Below are 21,957 nucleotides of genomic sequence, written 5' to 3'. Positions count from 1 at the left end.
GTGGTTAGGAGTGATCAGGTAGGCAGGCAGGCGAGCGGTTAGGAACCAGCAGTCCCGGATTGTGAGAGATGTCTGACTGCTGGTTTAGGCCTGAAATTCGTGTGTGTGTGTGTGTGTGTGTGTGGGGGGGGGGGGGGGGGGGGGGTAGAGGGTTCCCTCAGCCCGGCCTGCACCCTCTCCAATCTGGGACCCCTTGTGGGATTGGGTCTAAACCAGCAGTCGGGACATCCCTCTTGCAATCCAGGACCACTGGTTCCTAACCACTCGCCTGCCTGCCTGCCTGATTGCCCCTAACCCCTCTGCCAGTCTGATCACCCCTACCTTGCCCCCCTGCCGGCCTGATCGGCCCTAACTGCCTCTGCCTGGGCCCCCCGTCTGGCTTCCCTCTGTGGGAGGTGACCTGGCAGATCAGGGGAAGGCACCGCGCCCATTACCCCGCTGCTGCTGCTGCCACTGCCAACCTGAGCCTGGGCCCTTTGCAGCTGCTCATGGCTGCCTGAGCCTTGGCCCGCACAGCCGTTGCAGCTTTGTCTGTAAGGACGTCCGGAAGACATCCACTGTAATTACCATATTACCCTTTTATTAGTATAGATTTGGGGACCATTACAACCACGCAGAACTTAAGAAAACACATGATCTTCACTTTGGGCTTTGTCATTTTACAGTATCCTTTGTGCAGTATTTTAACTTCCCTCAACTTTCCTTTACCCACCCTTAAAATGCAATCTATTTTGGGGAAGATGATCAGGAAAGTGATTCTAGTGAGTAGAATTTTTTTGGAGGGGATGGGGTCGTGAAGATATTTAAAAATTGAGCATGGTGATGGTTGTACCACTCGGAATTTACTTTAAAAAAGCAGTTCAATGTACACTTTAGTTGACACGTACAGTATGTGAATTATATCTCAACAAAGCTGTTCTTTTCTTTCTTTTTAAATAAAGACCAGTCTTATAATCAATTGCAGATGTTTTCAGAGCCCCCCACTCCCCCCCAGGATTTGCTTACCGTGTCCCAAACCACGGCTGTGACTCCCAGTTGCCTCCAGTCCTGGTGGATCTGGATGGTGTGATTTGCAAAGGAGAAGGTGGCAAGAGGCTTGTGGAATTTCTGCAACCCCATTCCCGCGGTCTCCTCTTAGGGCACCAGGGCCATTTCCACTGTGCCATCTCCCTGCTTCTTTTAACCTGTTGGGCAAAAGAATCCTGCATGCTCTGACTAGAAAGTGCATTCTCTCTTAGGTGGCCCGAATGCTCTTTTTAAGGTCGTTTTATGGATTCAGAAGAATAAACAGAGATGTGGAAAGCTTTTGTTGAATTCCTTTTACATGGTTCTTCCAGTCTCATGGGAAGTGAGATGTGGCTCTGAATTCATCCCAAAGGGTGTCTTTGGGCAAAAGCACCCAGAACGGCACAACTCCTGCAGGATGCCCTACACACTTTGCTGTCAGGACTCAGGGGAGCTTGAAGGTGAGTGAGGCTGCGGTGCCAGCACAGGACCTGGGAGAAGGTAGCGCTTTCTACACTGCCCAGGCCCGCGTGGTCTGCGGCTGCACCCGCCGAGGTGGGCAGGGTGTTTCTGCTGTTCTGTTTTGGTCTGGCCTCCACCCCGTCAGCCACGGACCGGTGTCTGCACTGAGACTGTGAACGGTTTGATGGTCCTACTTTTTGGTGGACGGTGGATGCACTCCAACCTCCCGGAGACTGGCCAGTTAAGACACTGGCGGCTTCCGAGTCGCTCATGGGGAAAGTGCGGCCCTAGGTCCAGAACAGACTCCAGCGTCCTAGGCTAGGAAGCCTCCCCGGGCTAGGGGCCACCCACGGTCTGAAGGCCAGTCACGCCCCCTCAGCTCCCTAGCCTGGCGTTGGTCGAGCCTTCAGTTGTTTTGGACGTTACAGACCCTGGGTTTTTATATATTAGGAAGATTATTGTTTCCTTATTCTCCCACCATCCCTATAGAGAATGTAAGCTCACCAAGGGCAGGGGCTTAATCTATCTTGATCAAACTTTATTCCTCCACTACTAGCCCAGCACATAGTAGACACTCAATAAATATTTGCTGAGTAAATTAATAAAACTGCCCTTAATAATTTTTCTTAGTTCTTACTTTTAAAGTTTATATTATACATTTATTTTCTTGAGTTATGCAATACTTTCACTTAAACAGTACTTAGTAAATCTGTCAGCCAAGATATTGCATGAGAAGTTTAAATAAAAAGTTTGAAAAAATGTTAGTGGGAAATATTATTTTCTCTTATAAAACAAAGGCTCCAAAATTAAAAATCATCAAAATTTGCCTTTCACCATTAAGTAAACATTTAAATATATGTAGGTACATAGATTCACATAAATAAAATAATACAATTATATAGTAGCTTTCATGTTTATTCAGCTTCACAGAAAATCCAATAATGTGTCTGAAAGTTGGTTATCTAAATACCAATTGTTCATTATGGTGACATAATACTATATGGTAAGGGAGATATACCTAAATTAAACAAATTCTTAAATTCCTGACATTTTTCAAGTGGGCAAAAAGGAAGTCTTAAAAATTATACTTATAACTTGTAAGATGATACAGAATGTAACCTATAATACCTGGAACAAGTTTTATAGCCACATTTGTAATTTACATATACAGTGGAGATCACTGAAAAAGCTTCTTGTTGCACTGCAGCAAAAAATTTTATTATAATGTAGATTAAATGGATTTGCCACAGAGTGCAGCAAGATAATCTCACTGAAGAATCACAAGATTTTAATAATGGAACTTGTTACAGTGAGTTAAATGTTTTCTCAATTTTTTACAGTACATATTTCAAAATGAACATTATCACTGAAGAGCTTGCTAACCACTGTTAGCACTTAGTATTTTATACTTTTTACTTTAGTTATGGTATGTGGCTCTCCAAATGTTAGTACATGAAATGTTAAGTTTAAACATAATAAGATAATCCCTTAAGATGAAGACACAGGACAAAATTTTGATAATTATTGCACCTATTTTTCTACAGAAAAATGGAAAATATACATCATAATTCTCCCAAAAGGGAACAGATGTGTAAGAAAATCAGAGTCATCGGCATTAAACAGAATCTACAATGAACATTTTTGTGATCTGATGTACAGAATTAATGTACAACGAAATCTGATAAATTATGATCATGCAAATAAAAATCCTCCACAATCATTTTTTGTTGTTGTTGTTTTATAAAATGGTCTTAAAGATATACTTCCATAAACATTCCTGGTGCAATTTAGTCAATGACAAAAATACAAAGCTATCCCTTATTCTTATTTTATAGATTTATAACCATGCCTTTGTACTGCTGGAATAGAAACAGCGTGTTTGGGAGAACTGAGTTAATGAAATGTTTAAAAACCAATGTATCTTGGTCCAACATTAGCTGCCTTGATATATAGCAGCCACCCATAATCACTGGTGTCAGTACTATTGTAAATAAAGAATAGCTAAATATTGAGAGATTAAGACACAAATAAAAACATTTTTTAAAAAATAAAAGGCAGTTTCATTAACATGAAGAAATCTCTAAAAAAATAATAATCACATTAATTGTGATATGCATTGGAAAATAGTAAAATGTCATTTTCCAAAATAGTTTCTTTATTATATCCCTCATCTATTATCACCAATCTTGGAAACATACCATAAACATAATAGTGTGTTACATGAAAATGCTCCATTATTCAATGTGATAAATTTAACAAGTTAGAATATGATTTTCTTTGATGTTAACCATGAAAAAAGAAAAGGACAGCACCTGAAATACTAAATGAATTTAGCTACACATAAAGTAACAACCTATAAGTTTGGTTCAAAATACAGTTTACAAAACTGTAAAAGTATACTGCCTTATGTAATTTGTTTCTATAATTTTGCAGCTTACAATAAAGTAAAGAAAAGATCATCTTTAAATCCAAGTAAATTTCCACTTTTCCCAATCAGGACAAAGTGGAATTTCATTTAAAAAGTTCGTAAGACTGTAATACCTACTACAGTAGCTCATGTAGTTCGATATATCACTCCCACTTTGTCCTTCCTCCCAAAACAATGTTTTTGGCTCCAAAATAAAAAACAATAATAAACTCTTAATGAAAACTATGTTATGGGGCAATCTATCATATACTATGACTAACTATGAATTTACAGAAAAGAGCACATTCCATTTTTAGCATTTTTTCATAAACATGCAACTCACTATAAAATACAAAACACTTGTTTTCAAGAACAGCCTTATAAAGACACACTGCATCAATAAAATTTTTTTCTTTCTGATTACCTTTACATTGTTATGAAGAACTGGAACTTTCCTAATTTGTATATATCAGATTTTATATTATAGTGTAATAATTTGCACTTTCTGAACATGTTCAAGAGGAAATATCTATACACAATAACATTCTAGACTATTAAAAACTAATTCAAATTACAGAATTTTATTGATACAGTAGATTATATGAACTGAAAAGGGATGATAAAATGGGATAAAGATTTCAGTACATTATTTTATAACACATTCTTTAAAATTAAAATATTTAAATCTCTTTTTCTTAAAATTTTCATTGCCATAGGAGGCCAGAAAATTCTGGGACCAATACTGAGGTGTAAAATAATCAACTTCAGGAGTATTTCACAATTTGTGTGGTTTCCTCCCATCAGAGGCATCGTTCAGGTGTAATAGCAGATGATTTAGCACCTCTGAAGGTTAAGGGTGCCTAGGGGTAAACACTAGGTAAGATACACAAGGGAAAGAGACCATTTAACTCTCCAACCAATAGTGACATCAAGAAAATGACACCATTTGTTGAAAAATAATTTTTTCACAGTAAAACTGCAGAGTATACAAATACAAACACTGACAGATGACTGCTTAAGATCTATCCTAACAAACTCTTTTCAAAGCAATAGATCCAATAAACAGTTGGGTACTGTCAGTTTAAAGCCACAGATAAAAGCTATACAAGCACACTAGAAGTCAGAAACATTAAAAAAAAAAAAAAGGAAAAATATATTTACAAGTTTCTTCTTTAGTTTATTTCTACATAGCCATAGCAAATTACACTTTCACAAGTCAATGTTATCACCATGCGTATGGCTCAAGTGTGACCACAAATATATGAGGTCATCAAAGGGAGGTCCAACTGTCCACTCTTCAGCAGTCCCATTTTGTGCATCAAAGGTTTTATTCAGCCTCAAGCTTGATGAAAAATGATATTTTGAGTGTTCACATAGAAATTATTAATTACATTTGTTCATCGCCTTTCTCTTTTAGAACTTCTCCGCCGTACCTTAAAAGAAAAATCATCAAATGCTTAATTAAAATGGGTACACATTTATTAGACATAGCAATAATAATAATTTTTTAACCAATCATTATTTTTACTTGGTCCTGATTTTCTTTGCTTTTCTCTCATTGAACCCTTTCTCCTATTTTAAATTGCTGCCTTGGCATCACTTATTTAGAACTTTATAATATTTGAATGTTCATAAATAGCTTTTCCCAGAATAGCAAGAGAAAAATCATTCATTTTCTATTTAGTAATTTTAAAAACAAATGATCAGAAGTCAATGTAGACAGCAAGAAAATCAATTGGAAATGTCATCTTTTTACTTATATTTCTGTGATAAGACAAAATTTGATACTTATGAACTTATAGCTGTCGTTCTGGGAAAATAGTTATTGAGTTTAGATCCTAACAACTATCAAATACATATAAGTAAGCTAAAATTCAGACACATTCCCATTAACTGGCAATAGCTACTGAAAGCATAAAACTTTAGTTCAAACAAGAGGAATATAAAAAGGACAGTATTTTAATTAACAGTATAGTTTTTCTTTGATGAAGATATTGAAGACTCTTTCACCTTATTTTTACATCCCCCCAAAAACCGTTAAGAATCAAGCTCAGCTAGCTTGAGACCACAATTCAGAATATTTTTCTGCAGTGTTAATCCATTAACATAAATAAATTCTGCTGCAGATTGAAGAGCTAATTATATTTTAGATAGGTCAGAGAAGTAGGGATCAACTCTGGGACTTGATCACAGTACACTGATTTTTCAAATAAGATGGCTGGCTGAGCTGATCCAAAGATTCAGCATTAGTATTATTAAGAGAACAGCTCTTAATTAACTGTTTATATTTCTTCCACAGTAAAATATCTGAGATGTGTTAACTGGCAAAACAATTCATTATTTAAAAAATAAAAAAAAAGTACCTCAGGAAGTTCCACATTCCTACTTTTGTAAAAAAAAGTGTCAATTACCAATGTTATGAATTCCAAAGGCTGATTTTAGTAAAAACTATGATTTTATTCTATATGATTGACTAATTTCTAGTTTTTACTTTGAAATTAAAACAAAAAGTAATGAAACATAAATAATAGTATATTTAACAGATATCTAAAATCAAGGTATAAAAATGCCTGAAGTGTCAGTATCATACTGGTACTTGTTCTTTTTCACATCAGTTTAAACTTGACATTTGCACTTGCACTAGGCTACATTCATTATTCTCACTTAGTTTTAGATTTCCATAAAAGATTGTCTTCTGCATTATACAAGCTGGTAGATGAAAGAATGCTATAAAGTAATGAAAAAATATATATATATTTAGAATTATAAGAAACATCAAATGCTAAAAAGATTTGACCAAATATTTACCAACCCTATTTCTACATTCCATACTACTGAGAAGGTTAACTTGAAACACAGGCAGACAGGGCAGGGGTCCAGTGGAAAACAAAGGCAGGTGGAACATAGGCAGGGGCAGACATGGTAGTTTGAGCAGCCTAATCACAGAAACCAACAAAGCAGAAATAATAAAATGTTTCTGGACTCAAAGTCAGAGAGGCATGGGAGAACAAGTGAGGGCCTGCAGCAACAACGTGTATGAACGCATAGAAACAGGAAGTTCAGCATAGGAACAGAGAAAGAACACATAGAAACAGGGAAAGTTCAGTCCGTCGTTGCTGGGCAAGAACAACTGAGGGAATCAATCAGGTGAAGACACAGGTAGATATGGAGTAGACTTGTAGCAAATATATACCCCAGGACTACAAGGCTTTAAGGGGGGCAGCCCATTATTAGCGTCCCCCTCTCCGTGAGGGGAGTCTGAATCTGCTTGTAATAAATTTTCCACACTTTTGCTTAAATCTTCGGGTCTGCAGAGCTCAATCTTCAGCATTGTGAGACATGGCCCCAGGAAAAACCCTAGGCTCACCTTTCCTGTTATCACTATTACACACGGCATTTTAATAAAAACATACATTTACTGTAGAAACTTCTTCTTCTTCTGTTTCTTCCTGTGGAATATCATCATTGACAGGAGAGCAACCCTGAAACACATCTACTTCTTCACTTGAATCATTTTCTTTAGTGGCTGCTTGTTTGGAGCGTCCTGCACGGCTAGAGTAAAATACATGTAAGATACAATGAACATGCTGATCTTAAGCAGAATTACATTTCAGTAGAGGGAATGCTTTAAATATTTCATGAATTCTCAGATTTTCATTTTTATCCTCAATAACCTTATAAGAAGAAATTTTTTTTTTTTAAATTTTTTACTGATTTTTAGAGAGAAAGGAAGAGGGAGAAACATTGATGTGAGAGGGAAACATTGATCAGGCTGCCTATTGCACACCTCCTACTGGGGATTGAGCCACAACCTGGATATGTGCCCTACCAGGAATCAAACGGGCAAACTTTGGTGCACTGGACAATGTCCAAACAACTGGCCAGGGTGGAAATATTTTTCTTATATACTGAACCCTAAAACAGTGTTTAATCTAGCATTTTCCATACAAACATCTACCAAGTAACAAAAAATAAGTGTGACTGAGACCAACACCATAAAGGAATTAAAAAATATAACTCAGACTCTGCTTTTTTTTATCTTTCCCAAATAGTAAAAGGCATTTATAGCTACTTAGCTGCTCAAAGCAGAAAATCCAGTCTTCCTTAATAGTATACCATTCTTTATCTGGCCCTAAAGATTCGATTTATAAGGAAATCTCAAATCCATTCACTAATTCATCCACCTCTAATGCTACTACATATTTCCAAAACATTCTCATCTCTTGGTTCTTCTCTTAGCAAAGTAATCTTTTTTTTTCTTTTTTAATGGTTATGTACTGAAATGAGATTTATTCTCTTAACTTTACCTATCCTTGGGTATGATGGCAAATGGCTATAACTGGATTTCTGCTATCTCTCTTCCAGTAGGGTGATTTAAGCTATTTACCTTCTGGTTAGAGAAAAGTGTAAACCATTTACTCTTTTTTGTTGTTGTTAATCCTCACTCAAGGATATTTTTTCCATTGATTTTTAGAGAGTGCAAGGGAAGGAGGGAGGGAAGAAAGAGAGAGAGGGGAGAGAGAGAAACATCAACGTGATTGGTTGCCTCTGGCTGTGCTGGGAATCGAACCTGCAACCCAGGTATGTGCCCTTGACCAGGTATGAGACTCTTGGGTGCTGGAGTCTAAACTCTAACTTGAATAACACTGACCAGGGCTAAACCATTTACTCTTAAGTGTCCTTGGTTTAGAGAAGATAGACAGAATATACTAGATGGCTGCAAATTGCTGTGTAACTATTTTTCTCAGTTTCCCTAGTGCTGGCTCACTAGCCTGTCTCAGTATGAGTCCCTGGAATCCAATACCAAATCCCCGACTAGTATGGAACTTTAACCAACAAAGTAATCTTTTAAACAAGTAAACACAGCATATGTCACTCCCCTGGGATAGCTACCTCTTAACACCGTACGAAGGCCTTGCAGACAATCCTTGCCTACCTCTCTCCTTTCGAATCTCCTTCCACTCCCCAATTCCCCACAACTACAACCCAGCAAACTCTTGCCATCTTTCAATTTTGACAATATTTTTCCCACTTCATAAACTTCAAATACTGTGATCCTGCCACCTAAAATGTTCTTTTCCCTGAACTCCATCAGTCTAATTACTACTATTCTCAAGGAATCAACTTTACACTTTCTCAAGAGAAAACTTTCCTGATTTCCCAGCTCTCCCATTACATTCTTATAGCAGCCTAAGTTTTTCCTGCAGGGCACATATAAAAAATTAGAATTCATATTTAAATGTGATTATTTTACAACTACATGCCCATTTACATGGTTAAGTTGCAGGAGGACAAGAATCATGTGTTTTGTGCTACATTATTGCCTAGCAATTAGTATTCTCTAAAACATACAAAGCAATAAAAAATATATGATCCCATCATTTAATAAAATGTATCCCTATTGACAAATATTTATTTTTTAAAAGAATATTATGTTACCACTTCTATAAGCAATCCAAAAGACATATTGTTCAGCCCTGGCTGGGTAGCTCAGTTGGTTAATCCTCCCAACACACCAAGGTTGTGGGGTTCCATCCCCAGACAGGGCACATATAAGAATCAACCAATGAATGCGTAAGTAAGTGGAACAACAAATCAATGTTTCTCTCTCTCCCTCTCCCTTTCTCTCTCTCTAAAATCAATAAATTAAAACCAAAAACCAACCAAACAAAAAACACCAAAAGACATATTGTTCAATCCATGCTAAAACCAAGCATTTTTAAATATTTTATTTATTTTAAAAATTTTCCATTCCAGTTTAACTTCAGTATTATTTTTTATTTTATATTGGTTTCAGGTGTACAGCATAGTGATTAGACAACCCTATACTTTACAAATTCCCCCCTAATACATTATTGACTGCATTGCCTATGCTATACTTTACATCTCTGTGACAATTCTGAAACTACCAATTTGTACTTCTTAATCTCTTCAACCTTTCCACACCTCCCACTCCCCCCCAAAAAAACCTCTCTCTCTAATGACAACCACTTGTCTGATCTCTGTGTCTATGAATCTGTTTAGCCTTTTTTCGTTTGCTCTTTGGTTTCCACGTAGAAGTGAAATCCTATGGTATTTCTCTGAATTATACCCGTTAGGTCCATTCACGCTGTCACAAATGGTAAGATTTCCTTCTTTTTCACAGCAGAGTAATGTTCCATTGTGTATTTGTATCACATGCTCTTTGCCCACTCACCTTTGCGTGGGCATGTGGGTTGTCCCATATCCTACATCATGCTACAATGAACTCATGGGTGCGTATATTCTTTTGAATTAGTGCTTTGGGTTTCTTTGAACAAAAACCCAGAAGTGGAATTCCTGGGTCATAAGGCAGTTTCACATTTAATTTTTGAGTACACTCCATACTGTTTTCAATAGTGGCTGCATCAATCTGCTTTCCCACCAGCAGTGCATGAAGATTTCTTTTCTCCACATCCTTGCCAACACTTGTTTGTTGACTTACTGATGATAGCCATTCTGACAGGTGTGAGATGATATCTCACTCTCTTAAGTTTGCATTTCTCTAATGATTAGTGACATTGTGCGTATTTTCACATGTCCACTGGCCACCTGTATGTCTACTTTAGAGAACTGTCTATTCAGGTATTTTCACCATTTTTCAACTGGATTTTTTTAATGTTGAGTTTTGAAACTTCTTTATTACATTTTGAATTAACCCCTTATCAGATGTCTTATTGGCAAAAATGACCTCTCATTCAGTAGGTTGTCTTTACATTTTGTTGATGGTTCCTTTGCTATGCAAAACCTTTTTAGTTTTATGCAGTCCCATTTGTTTCCCTTGCCAATGAGCTATATCAGAAAAAATTATCCTATCTAATAAAAGAGTAATATGCAAATTAACCATCACCCTGCTATACCCACAAGCCACGCCCAACAGCCAATCAGGAGCGAGTAAGCAAATTAACCCAACCAAGATGGCTGCGGCCACGGAGAGAGCAGGAGGGAGGCTTGGGTTTCCCCGGCGATGGAGGAAGCCAAGCTTTCCGTAAACCCTGGCCGGCCCAGGCCTCCGCTTAAGGCTACAAAGTTTCAATTATAGAAGATAAATAAATCCCAACAGAAATGGCTGCCGCCATGGAGTGAGCAGAAGGCTTGGCTCCGTTCCAGGCTACAAAGTTTCAATTGTAGAAGATAAATAAATCCCAGATACCAGGGCCTCTGCTTGGGTCGCCAGGGGGCGTGGCCGGCCTGCAAACCACCACAGGCCCCTTGCCCAGGCCGCCCCACACCCCAAGGGAACCCCCACCCTGATCCGGGACACCCTTCAGGGCAAACCAGCTGGTCCCCACCCATGCACCAGGCCTCTATCCTATCTAATAAAAGAGTAATATGCAGATTGACCATCACTCCAACACACAAGATGGCTGCCCCCATGTGGTCAAAGATCCTGCCCCCATATGGACACAAGATGGCCAGCAGGGGAGGGCAGTTGGGAGGGACCAGGCCTGCAAGGGAGGGCAGTTGGGGGCGATCAAGCCTGCAGGGGAGGGCAGTTAGGGGTGACCAGGCTGGCAGAGGAGGGAAGTTGGGGGCAAATAGGCTGGCAGGGGAACAGTTAGACATCAATCAGGCTGGCAGGGGAGTGGTTAGGGGGTGATCAGGCTGGCAGGCAGAAGCAGTTAGGGGCAATCAGGAAGGCAGGTAGGTGAGCAGTTGGGAGCCAGCAGCCCTGGATTGTGAGAGGGATGTCCGACTGCCTGTTTAGGACCGATCCCACCGGCAGTCTAAACTGGCAGTCAGACATCCCTCGAGGGGTCCCAGATTGGAGAGGGTGCAGGCTGGGCTGAGGGACCCCCCGCCCCCAACCCCCCGTGCACGAATTTCGTGCACTGGGCCTCTAGTCCTATATAATCATATGTAATAAAAAGGTAATATGCAAATAGACAACAACCATTCAGAGCATAATATGCTAATGATATGCTAAGGCTGCTCAAGCACATGCTATGACATGCACTGACCATCAGCGGGCAGAGCGTTGACCAGTTGCTATGACGTGCACTGACCACCAGGGGGAAGATGCTCTGACCAGTAGGTTACCTTGCTGCTAGGGTCCAGCTGATTGGGACTGAGCGAGATGGGCCAGACACGCCCCGGAGCCCTCCAATGGTCCGATCGTGGACCGGTGGGGTCCCTCAGCCTGAACTGTGCTCTCCTGCAATCCGGGACCTCTCGGAGGAATATCAGAGAGCCGGTTTCAGCCCAATTCAGCAGGCCACTCCCCTTGGGAGGGCGCCAGATGCAGGGCTCATGGCTGGTGAGCACTGCTGTGGCAGCGCCAGCCTCTCCTGATCCGGGACTGACTGGGCATGAGCCCACAGCAGGCACAATGGGGCCAGGATGAACAGGAGCGGCAGGTAGGAGCTGCAGGCAGCATTGGACTGCAGGTTTCGGCCCAAACCCTGCAGGCCACCCAGAGGGACCCCACCTGTGCACAAATTTGTGTACCAGGCCTCTAGTTCCTAAGATAAATATCCAAGATTTTACTGCTTATGTTTTCTTCTATTTTATGGTTTCCAGTTTTGCATTTAAGTCTTTAATCCATTTTGAGTTTATTCTTGTATATGATGTAAGGTGATGGTCTAGTTTCTTTCTTTCTTTCTTTTTTTTTGCATGTACCTCTCCAATTTTCCCAACACAATTGATTGAATAGGTTGTCTTTATCCCATTTTATGTTCTTGCTCCCTTTGTCAAATATTAATTGACCATGCAGGCATGGGCTTGTTTCTGGGCTTTCATCTATACACATCTGTTTTTATGACTGTTCATACTGTTGAAGAAGAATGGTGAAAGTGGATATCCTTGTCTTGTTCCTGATCTTAAGGGAAACACTTTTAGTTCTTCCCTTTTCAGTGTAATGTTGGCTGTGGGTTTGTCACCTTCAAAACTGAGGTATGTTGCCTCTATTCCCACTTTGCTGAGAGTTTTTTCTAAATAATAAACAGGTGCTGGATTACAATAAATGCTTTTTCAGCATCTATTTATATGATTTTTATCCTTCATTTTGTTTATGTGGTGTATTATCTTAATTGATTTGCCGATGTTGTATCAACCTTGCATCCCAGGAATAAATCCCACTTGACCAAAACGTTACTACCCTTTTAAGGCAATGCTGAATTTGATTTGTTAATATTTTGGTGGAGATTTTAGCATCTATGTTCAGCAGGAATATTGGCCTATAATTTTCTTTCTTTGTAGTGTCTTTATCTGGTTTTAAAATTAGGATAAAATGGCCTCGTAAAATGAGCTTGGGAATCTTCCTTCCTCTTGAATTTTCTGGAATAGTTTCATAAGGATAGGTATTAATTCTTCTTTGAATGTCTGATAAAATTCACCTGTGAAGCCATCCAGTTCAGGACTGTTGTTTGTTGGAAGGTTTTTGTTTTGTTTTTTTGTTTTTTACTACTGCTTCTTATTTCATTAGTTATAATCAGTCTGTTCAGATTTTGTTTCTTCCTGATTCAATTTTAAAAGACTGTATACTTCTGGGAATTTAAACATTTCTTCCAGATGGTCCAATTTGTAGACTTAGTTTTTCATATTTTCTTATAATCTTTTGAATTTGTGTGTGTGTCCATTTTATGATGACTCAGTCGATTGAGGGTTTATCAATGTTGTTTATCTTTACAAAGAACCAGTGTGGTTTTATTAATATGTTGTATTGTTTTCTAATTTTATTTCTATTCTGATTTTTATTAGTTCATTCCTTCTACTCACTTTGGACTTTGTTGGTTTACCTTTTCTAGTTCCTTTAAGTGAAAAGTGAGATAGTTTATTTGATATTTTTCTTGTTTCTTGAGGTAGGCCTGTAAGGCTATGATTTTCCCTTGTATAACTGCATTGCTGTACCCCATAGATTTCCAGTTGTTGTACTAGTATTCCCATTTTCACTTGTCTTCTTGATTTCTTCCTTGATCTCATTGTTAACCCATTCATTGTTTATTAATATGTTATTTTGACTCCATGTTGTGTGTTTTCCAGTTTTCACTTGTAATTGATTTTTAGTTTCATTTCATTGGGATCAGAGAAGACGCTTGACATTTCAATCTTCTTAAATCACTGAGTTTGTTTTGTGGCCTGTTACATGGTCTATACTAGAAAATTTTACATGTGCACTTGGAAAAGAATGTATATTCTGCTGCTTTGGGTTAAAATGCTCTAAAATATTAATTAAATCCACCTGGTCTAGTGTGTCATTTAAGGCTTCTGTTTCCTTGTTTTCTGACTGGAAGATGTCAATGAGGTGTTAAAGTCCCTTACTACAACTATTATTGTCAATCTCTCCTTTTTTATCCATCAATATTTGCTTTACATATTTAGGTGCTCCTGTGTTAGACTGATCCTTTTATCATTATGTAGTGTCATTCTTTGCATCTTACTATAACCTTTGTTTTAAAGTCTATTTTGTCTCACATAAGTATTGTTCCCCCAGCTTTTTTTTTCATGTTTACTTGCATGAAACATCTTTTCCCATCTTTTTACTTTTAGTCTGTGTGCATCTTTCATTCTGAGCTGGGTCTCTTGTAGACAGCATATATATGAGTCATGTTCTAATTCTATTCTATTCTAATCATACCCTATGTTTTTTGGTTGGAACATATGAGCCATTTACATTTAATGTGATTATTAATAAGAATTTATTGCCATTTTATTCTTTATAACTATGTTTCTCTGCTTTCTTCTTCAAGAATACTCTTTAATATTTCTTGTAATACTGATTTGGTGGTAACAAACTCTTTTACCTTTTTCTTGTCTGGGAAACTCTTTATTTCTCCTTCAATTTTAAATGACAGCCTTGCTTGGTAGAACAGTATTGATTGTAGGTCCTTGCTTTTCCTCACTTTGAATATTTCGTGCCAATCCCTTCTGGCCTGAAATGTTTCTGTTAAGAAATCAGTTGACAATCTTATGGATCACCCTTGTAGGTAACCATCTTTTGTTTTGCTGCTTTTAAGGCTCTCTTTTTCTTTAACTTTTGCCGTTTTATTTATGTCTGTCTTGGTGTGAAGCCTCTTTGAGTTCATCTTGATTGGGGCTCTCTGAGCTTCCTGGACTTGTGTGTCTTTTTCCTTCACCAGGCTAGGGAAATTTTCAGTCATTATTTCTTTAAACAGATTCTCAATCCCTTAGTCTCATCTTTTCTCCTTCTGGTAACCCTATGATGTGGATGTTGCTATGCTTCATGTTGTCCTGAAGGTCCCTTAAACTATCCTTATTTTAAAAAATTCTTTTTGCTGCTCTGTTTGGGTGTTTTCTGTTACCTTGTTTTTCCAAATCACTGATTTGGTCCTCTACTTCATTCAACCTATTGTTTATTCCTTTAGTATATTCTTCATTTCAGATATTGTATTCTTCCATTCTAACTGGTTCTTTTTTATGGGTTCTATGTCCTCTTTTATGCTTTGTATCTCTTTAAATTTTCAGTGAGTTCATCTATTCTTCTCCCAAGTTCCTTGAGCACCCTTATAACCATTGTTTAGAGCTCTGTGTCAGGTAGATTGCTTGCCTCCATTTCTTTCTTTTTCTGGAGCTTTCTCCCATTCTTTCATTTGGGGCATGTTTCTGTTTCCTCATTTTGGCCGACTCTCTGTATTTACCTGTGTATTAGATAGATCTGCTGTATCTTCCAGTCTTGGAATGGTAGCCTAGTGTAGTAGGTGTCCTATGGAGCAAAGTGGCACAGTCTTCCTTATCACCAAAGCCTGATGCTCCTTTTGTGGAGTATGTTGGTGCTGTAGAGTTTTGATTGCTGTTGGCCTCCTATTGTAGTCAAGTCTTGATTGCCGTTGGCCCCTTCAAGTGTGGGTCAACCCTCAGGCTGGCTGACACTGAGGATTGAACCCAACCACAGCTGAGCTATTGTGAGGGTGCTGACCACATGAAATGGAATTCATCCCAGCAGTATCTAGTTCCCACTGAGATCCTCCTTTGGATGTGCCACTTGTGGAGCTAATTGGGTCCTGTCTCTGATGTGGTTTGCAGCACACCACCAGGTGTGTTGGTTCTGGGGCCTCTTGGGAGGGAATCTGGTGTAGGTCAATGTCAGATACGGCCTTAGACTGGCCTTGGGCTACCTGTTTGGAACTACAATGTTATGCAGTTTGTAGCTACCTCTTCTGGGCCTGGAAGTGCATGGGAGGGGCCATAGTGTGCACCAAGGCCAGTTTACACCAGCATCATACATGGTGGCAGGGCAGGAAAAGGCCCAAGGCACCCCAAGATCCAACAGTTGCCTACCTGTTAGGCTCAGTAAATAAAAGAACCTCTGGCCATACTCAAGTTGATTGAGACAGATTCTTAATGAGTGACCAGGTAGAAGTGAGTGGTATTCACAAGACTGATACAGGTTCAAACCTGAAGTCAGTGCTGGGTCTGAGGCCACTCAGCAAATGTCCTAAGGCATACCGAGTCTAGCTATCCCTCGTCCAGTACCTACAGACCTTTTGGTGGGGCAGGGTCTCAGGGAGTTGTCAGGGTGAGGCCAGCAGAATTTATCAGGCCCAAACAGACCAAGATCTTATTGTGTGAAGGAAGGTTCTGCACCGGTTGGGTACGAGAGGAAAAAATGTCCCTTGTCATAAAGCCACACAGCTCAAGCCTGTCCCACATTCTGCCTGGACCTCCTGGAGAACCTGCGTGTTGGGAGGGTGGGCTATTAGATCTCCTGTGAGGGGATGGCACTGGTCAAGCTTGAGGGAAGGTACAGGGACTGGCCCTCTTCCGAGAGCCAGATAACTCAGTCTCTGACACCAGTGGCCAGGAAGATGATTCCTCTTCTGGGTATGAGCTGAGGGGTGACAGGGAGCAGGAGTTTGGGGCTCTTGCTTTCTTCCAGGCTGATGCCATATGGAGGTGATTGCTACACCCAAGAAAGATGGAATCTGTGGGCTATGAGGGAGAGGGACTGAGCACAGGGTATCCTGGCAGTTGTCTCTTTAGCTCTTTCTGTGGAGGCACAAAACTCAGTCTCTCCTCACACGCCAGTCATCTCTGAGCTGCCCTACTTCTACCACAACCAAGGGTGAGTGGTTGGCCCTTTAAAAGGGAGCCTGGATTTCTTGCAGAATTGTCTCTCCCTGGCAGAGAGAATACCCACTGATTTTCACAACCACATTTTATGTGGACCCCTTTACCTGGTTCTGTTGCTCTGAGCTGAGGTGCCTGGCATGCGGCTGAGAACCCTCTTTCCTCAGAGGGACTCCGCGCCCCCCCGCCCCCCCAGCTGAGATATGCCTCTGGAACCTCAGCTGCCAATAGTAGGAGCAGAGCCAGCCTTGTTTGTGTCTCCGTCCTTCCTACCAGTCTTGATGTGGCTTCTTCTCTAAGTCTTTGGTTATGACTTCTCTTCAGCAGGTTATTTAGGATGATTGTTCTGTAATTTAATTGTAATTCCAGTTTGGTCCTGGGAGGAGGTAAGTGTAACTTTCACCTACTCTGCCTCCATCTTGGATCTCCCCATGTATTATTTTTTTTAAACTTGATTTAGTTTTTCAGAATTAACAGAAGAAAATACAGGAATTACACAGAAAATGATACAATGGTTCTTAATTCCACTGAGGTCAGAAGAAAAACAGGCAAATGTAATGTTATTTTAACAGCTCTAAAAACAAAGCTTCCTAGTGAAAAGAAGATAGGCTGTTAAAACAGAATAAAGAGTCTCTGTCTGTACTGACTTTTTTTTTTTTAATCCTCACCTGAGGATATGTTCTTTGAATTTTAGAGAGAAGGGAAGAGGGAGAGAGAAACTGAGTGAGAGAAAGAAACAAATCAATGTGAGAGAAACATTGATTGGTTGCCTCTCACATGCACCTTGACCAGGGCTGGGGATTGAGCCCACAACCCAGGTACATATCCCAACTGGGAATAGAACCTAGTACCCTCTGATGTATGGAGCAACACTCCAACCAACTTAGATATACCAACCAGGGCTGTAATGATCTTTTTTTTTTTTTTTTCTGACGTTCTCTTTATTTATTTTTAAAATATATTTTTATTTATTTTGGAGAGGAAGGAAGAGGGAGAAGGAGACAGAATCAATGATTGGTTGCCTTCTGCACACCCCACACGGCACTGAGCCCACTGGGCATGTGCTCTGATCAGGAATCAAACCATGACCTCCTGATTCATAGGTCAATGCTCAACCACTGAGCCACGCCAACCAGGTTGTATTGATTTTTAAAAATAAATACTTGTTTGTTTTAGAACATTCATATGAGAACTTATGTAGTTTTATGAGAAACACGATAATAATTTAAGCCCAAATATAAATAAAGTTATGAGCCATCATTTCCTTGTTATAAAATTAATCATGGGAATTTAACATTACTTAAGAATTCTTTGTTAATACCAATGATTTTCCATGGTTGAATCAAAACATAATGAAGCTGCCGAGAACATGTACTTACCTTTACTTTTTACCTGAGGGAAAAATTAAATGGAAGAAGGCATAAAGTACTGGCTATACACTCAGGAAACTTTTCCTCTTTCTGTGGAATACACAGGAATAGGAAAAACTTCTAAGATAACTAACCAAAGTGTGGTGGCAACTCTGAAAAGTCAAGCCACTGATGTAGTTATATAATAGAATCACTCCAAGAAAAACTGAGGATTTCTTCACTAAACGAAGACATGCCATTCTATTTCCACTTAAATAACTGAGAAGAAAAAGTGCAAAATTTACAAATTACAGCATAACTACTCTTCTATCACTTTAAAATTTTGGATACAAATCTGTTATTGTAACTCTCAGATAAATATGTGACTGTGTGACCATCCAAAACTATCTGTGGATATAGATGTATTAATTTGATTAAAACAAACAAAATCAAAACATCAAAAACTTGAGATCTGCATGTGATAATTTCTATGGATGTAATTTAAGAAAAATAATGCGCCCGGCCGGTGTGGCTCAGAGGTTGAGCGTCGACCTGTGAACCAGGAGGTCACGGGTTCGATTCCCAGTCAAGGGCACATGCCTGGGTTGTGGGCTCCATCCCCAGTAGGGGGCGTGCAGGAGGCAGCTGGTCCATGATTCTCTCTCATCAGGGATGTTTCTCTCTCTCTCTCTCTCTCTCTCTCTCTCTCTCTCTCTCTCTCTCTCTCTCTCTCTCCCTTCCTCTCTGAAATCAATAAAATATAAATATATTAAAAAAAAAAGAAAAGAAAAATAATGCCTGTTACTTTCCTACATAGTTCAAAGAATAAAAGCAAAAGCATAAAAGCTATTTTTTTAAAAAGCCGCTGAGGAAAGACAGGAAGAAAAATCGTAGTGTGGAATTATAAGGCAACCAGGTCAATATGCTATGATTATTTAAAAATATATCAACACCTCGTAAGGTACCATAAAATCTGTACTGGAAATAATATACTATTTGGTATTCATAAAGATTTTCCTAAAACCTGTAAAAATGTACAAAAGTTACTAGAGGGTTAATTGGAATATCAATCACCTAGGTAAGTATATAAAAACTTTACCTTACCTAGTGTGTTGGAGCTAAATATGTGGCATTTAAATGCAGCTCTATGTATATTTAAAAATTTATAAACTTCTGCAAAATAATTTGAAATTGGTTTGAAATTTAACATTATTTACAACTTACACATTTTTTTTTTGTTGTGATGGTGATGGCGTTTTTGATGGTCTTCCTCGTCCTTTCTGTGGTATGGATTGTGTGGATTCAACTGCACTAGTCTCAGGAGATTCTGCTCTGCTTTGGGGAAGACCCAAATGTGGATAGCATCAAATTATGATTTATAATATAGTAACTAAATATATGCAGTTTAGAGTTACACATACTTACTTCTGTTGTGCTCTCTTTGAAGTTCGGTGCTGTTTGCTTTTTGACTTCTGTTCTGTGTTTCCACTTTGTCTTTCCTCTTCTTCCTCTTCTTCTACTACTGAAGGTCCAGATTTTTTTTTGCTTCCTTTTTTAGAAGTTTTCATTGTTGGCTCTTCTTTTGTTGTACCTCCCCCAACAAGAGGTTTTGGTGGTCGGCCTCTTTTACCTTTTTTTGGTGGACTATTCTGTTCATCCTCATTTTCTAACAAATCTTCTTTGAGTCTCTTTTCCTCAGGCCATTGCGGCTCATCTGACTCTGAAGTTGTATGGCCTCTCTTCCGTCCACGCTGACTACCTTTAGGTTTCTGTTCTTGTACCAATTTAGTCAGGTCATCCATACCTAATTTCTCTTCTGAATCAGTGGCTGGTGTTTTTTTCCGGCTTCTAGGTTTGTCCAATTCAGACTAGGAATAAAAATCACAATTTCAAATATAAAACTATTAGTAAGCATATTTTGAATGAAACAAACAAAAAAATTCTATTACACACTTTTGTCATAAAAATGTACCTAAATAAAGTATAGAGTTCTTAAATATATCAGAACCATAACTTAACTTGCTTTTATTAGTTTTATAATTTAAAACATTATCTGGGATAAGAGGGTACTCGTTTATTTTTACTTAAGCTAGAAAGCCTCAAATGGAAACTTCTCAAGACCACTATTTTATTACATTATAAATTTTAATGAAGGGCACATAAAAAGAAAATTCTAATTCAATGCTTGAATAATAGATGACTATATTAAAGTATAATGGATCAGTTTTGATATACAATTTGAGTAATTCTAATTTTATCACACAGTATATAGTAAGACATAAAATATCTATGTTCTATATCATGCTTTACATATCATAAAAGGACTATTTTTGTTTTATAAACAGAAGTTGCAAAATATAAAAGTTAAACATTTATTGAGTTTTGAACACATTTCTGAATCAAAGATACTGCTTTATCCCAGTAACGAAAATAATTTTAAAAATCAGTGACTTTCAAATCTCTCTATATAAAAGCCTAAATGACCGAACAACTGGTCACTATGACGCACACTGACCACCAGGGGGCAGACTCTCAATGAAGGAGCTTCCCCCTGGTGGGTCAGTGCACTCCCACAGCCAACTTCCCGTGGTCTCTTCCCGCTGCCCCCTCCCCCCCCCCCCGCTGGCCAGCCCCAATTGGCCTTGATCGGCCCCAATCACCAGCCAGGCCAAGGGACCCTACCCATGCATGAATTTGTGCACCAGGCCTCTAGTTTAAAATAAAATCCTAGTTTACATTTGGAGAACTTATGCATTTACCAGCAGATAGAGACTGAGAAAATTCTCCAAAGAAACGAAGAATAGTATGTATGAACATGTATAATGCTCTCCATATACACATACAATATAAAACACACAAATATATAAGTTTATAGTAATAAGTTAACTTCCAAAGTTTGTACCAATTTACATTCTTAAAAATCATTGAAAACAAAAATGATCTACCTGTAATTTTTAAATGTTTAATTAGTTGTGCATTTCCTATTTGTGAACTGCCTAATTATGTCATTGGTATTATGCCCTTTTCCATTTGTTTTCTGGAGTCTTAGTGTTTTAATCTATATTCTTTTACATTTCTGCATATTTTAAGATTTTGTTAACTATTTGTTATGGACTAAATTGTGTCTCTACATCCCTGACCAGTTTGGCTCAGTGGATAGAGCGTCGGCCTGAGGACTGAAGGGTCCTGGGTTCAATTCCAGTCAAGGGCATGTATCTTGGTTTCGGGTACATCCCCAGTAGGGGGTGTACAGGAGGCAGCTGATCGGTGTTTCTCGCTCATCGATATTTCTAACTCTCTATCCCTCTCCCTTTCTCTCTGTAAAAAAAATCAATAAAACTTAAAAAACTTCATTGGTTGAAGCCACAACCTCTAATGTGATGTATTTGGAGATAAGGCCTTTAAGAGGTACTTTAGTTGAGATGAGGTCATGTGGGATGAGGCCCATATGATGGGATTAGTGACCTTATGAGATAACAGGAGAGAGCTCTCTCTCTCTATATATGTCTTCATCATGTAAAGACACAAGAAGAAAGTGGCCATCTGCTAACCAGGAAGAAAGCTGTCATCAGGATCTGAATTGGTCAGAACTTTGATCTTAACTTTTCCAATCTTTAAAAATGTGAAAAAATTAATTTCTACTGTTTTATGTTACCCAGTTTATAGTATTTTGTTATGGCAGCCTAGTCA

The 21,957-nt window shown here is 38.8% G+C and overlaps 1 protein-coding gene across 7 annotated transcripts in view; it reads right to left on the bottom strand.

Moving 5' to 3' along the window:
• Nucleotides 1-1,230: 1,230 nt before the first annotated feature.
• PDS5B (PDS5 cohesin associated factor B) overlaps nucleotides 1,231-21,957 on the bottom strand; it is a 258,856-nt gene continuing 238,129 nt past the window's right edge. For 4 of the 7 annotated variants that reach the window (XM_079779314.1, XM_079779316.1, XM_079779317.1 and 1 more), the window contains exons 32-35: nucleotides 19,693-20,135; nucleotides 19,492-19,602; nucleotides 7,288-7,426; nucleotides 1,231-5,307 (exon numbers count right to left, since the gene is read on the bottom strand). In XM_079779314.1, coding sequence (XP_079635440.1) covers nucleotides 5,272-5,307; nucleotides 7,288-7,426; nucleotides 19,492-19,602; nucleotides 19,693-20,135 — 729 coding nt within the window. In that variant the 3' untranslated portion in view covers nucleotides 1,231-5,271. The remainder of the gene's footprint in view (nucleotides 5,308-7,287; nucleotides 7,427-19,491; nucleotides 19,603-19,692; nucleotides 20,136-21,957) is intronic. The other 3 variants (XM_079779318.1, XM_079779320.1, XM_079779315.1) reach the window with 2 other exon arrangements.

This window comes from Cnephaeus nilssonii, assembly GCF_951640355.1.
Source record: "Cnephaeus nilssonii genome assembly, chromosome: 8".
NCBI classification, from domain to species: Eukaryota; Metazoa; Chordata; class Mammalia; order Chiroptera; family Vespertilionidae; genus Cnephaeus; species Cnephaeus nilssonii.
This window is presented reverse-complemented; position numbering and strand designations above follow the sequence as displayed.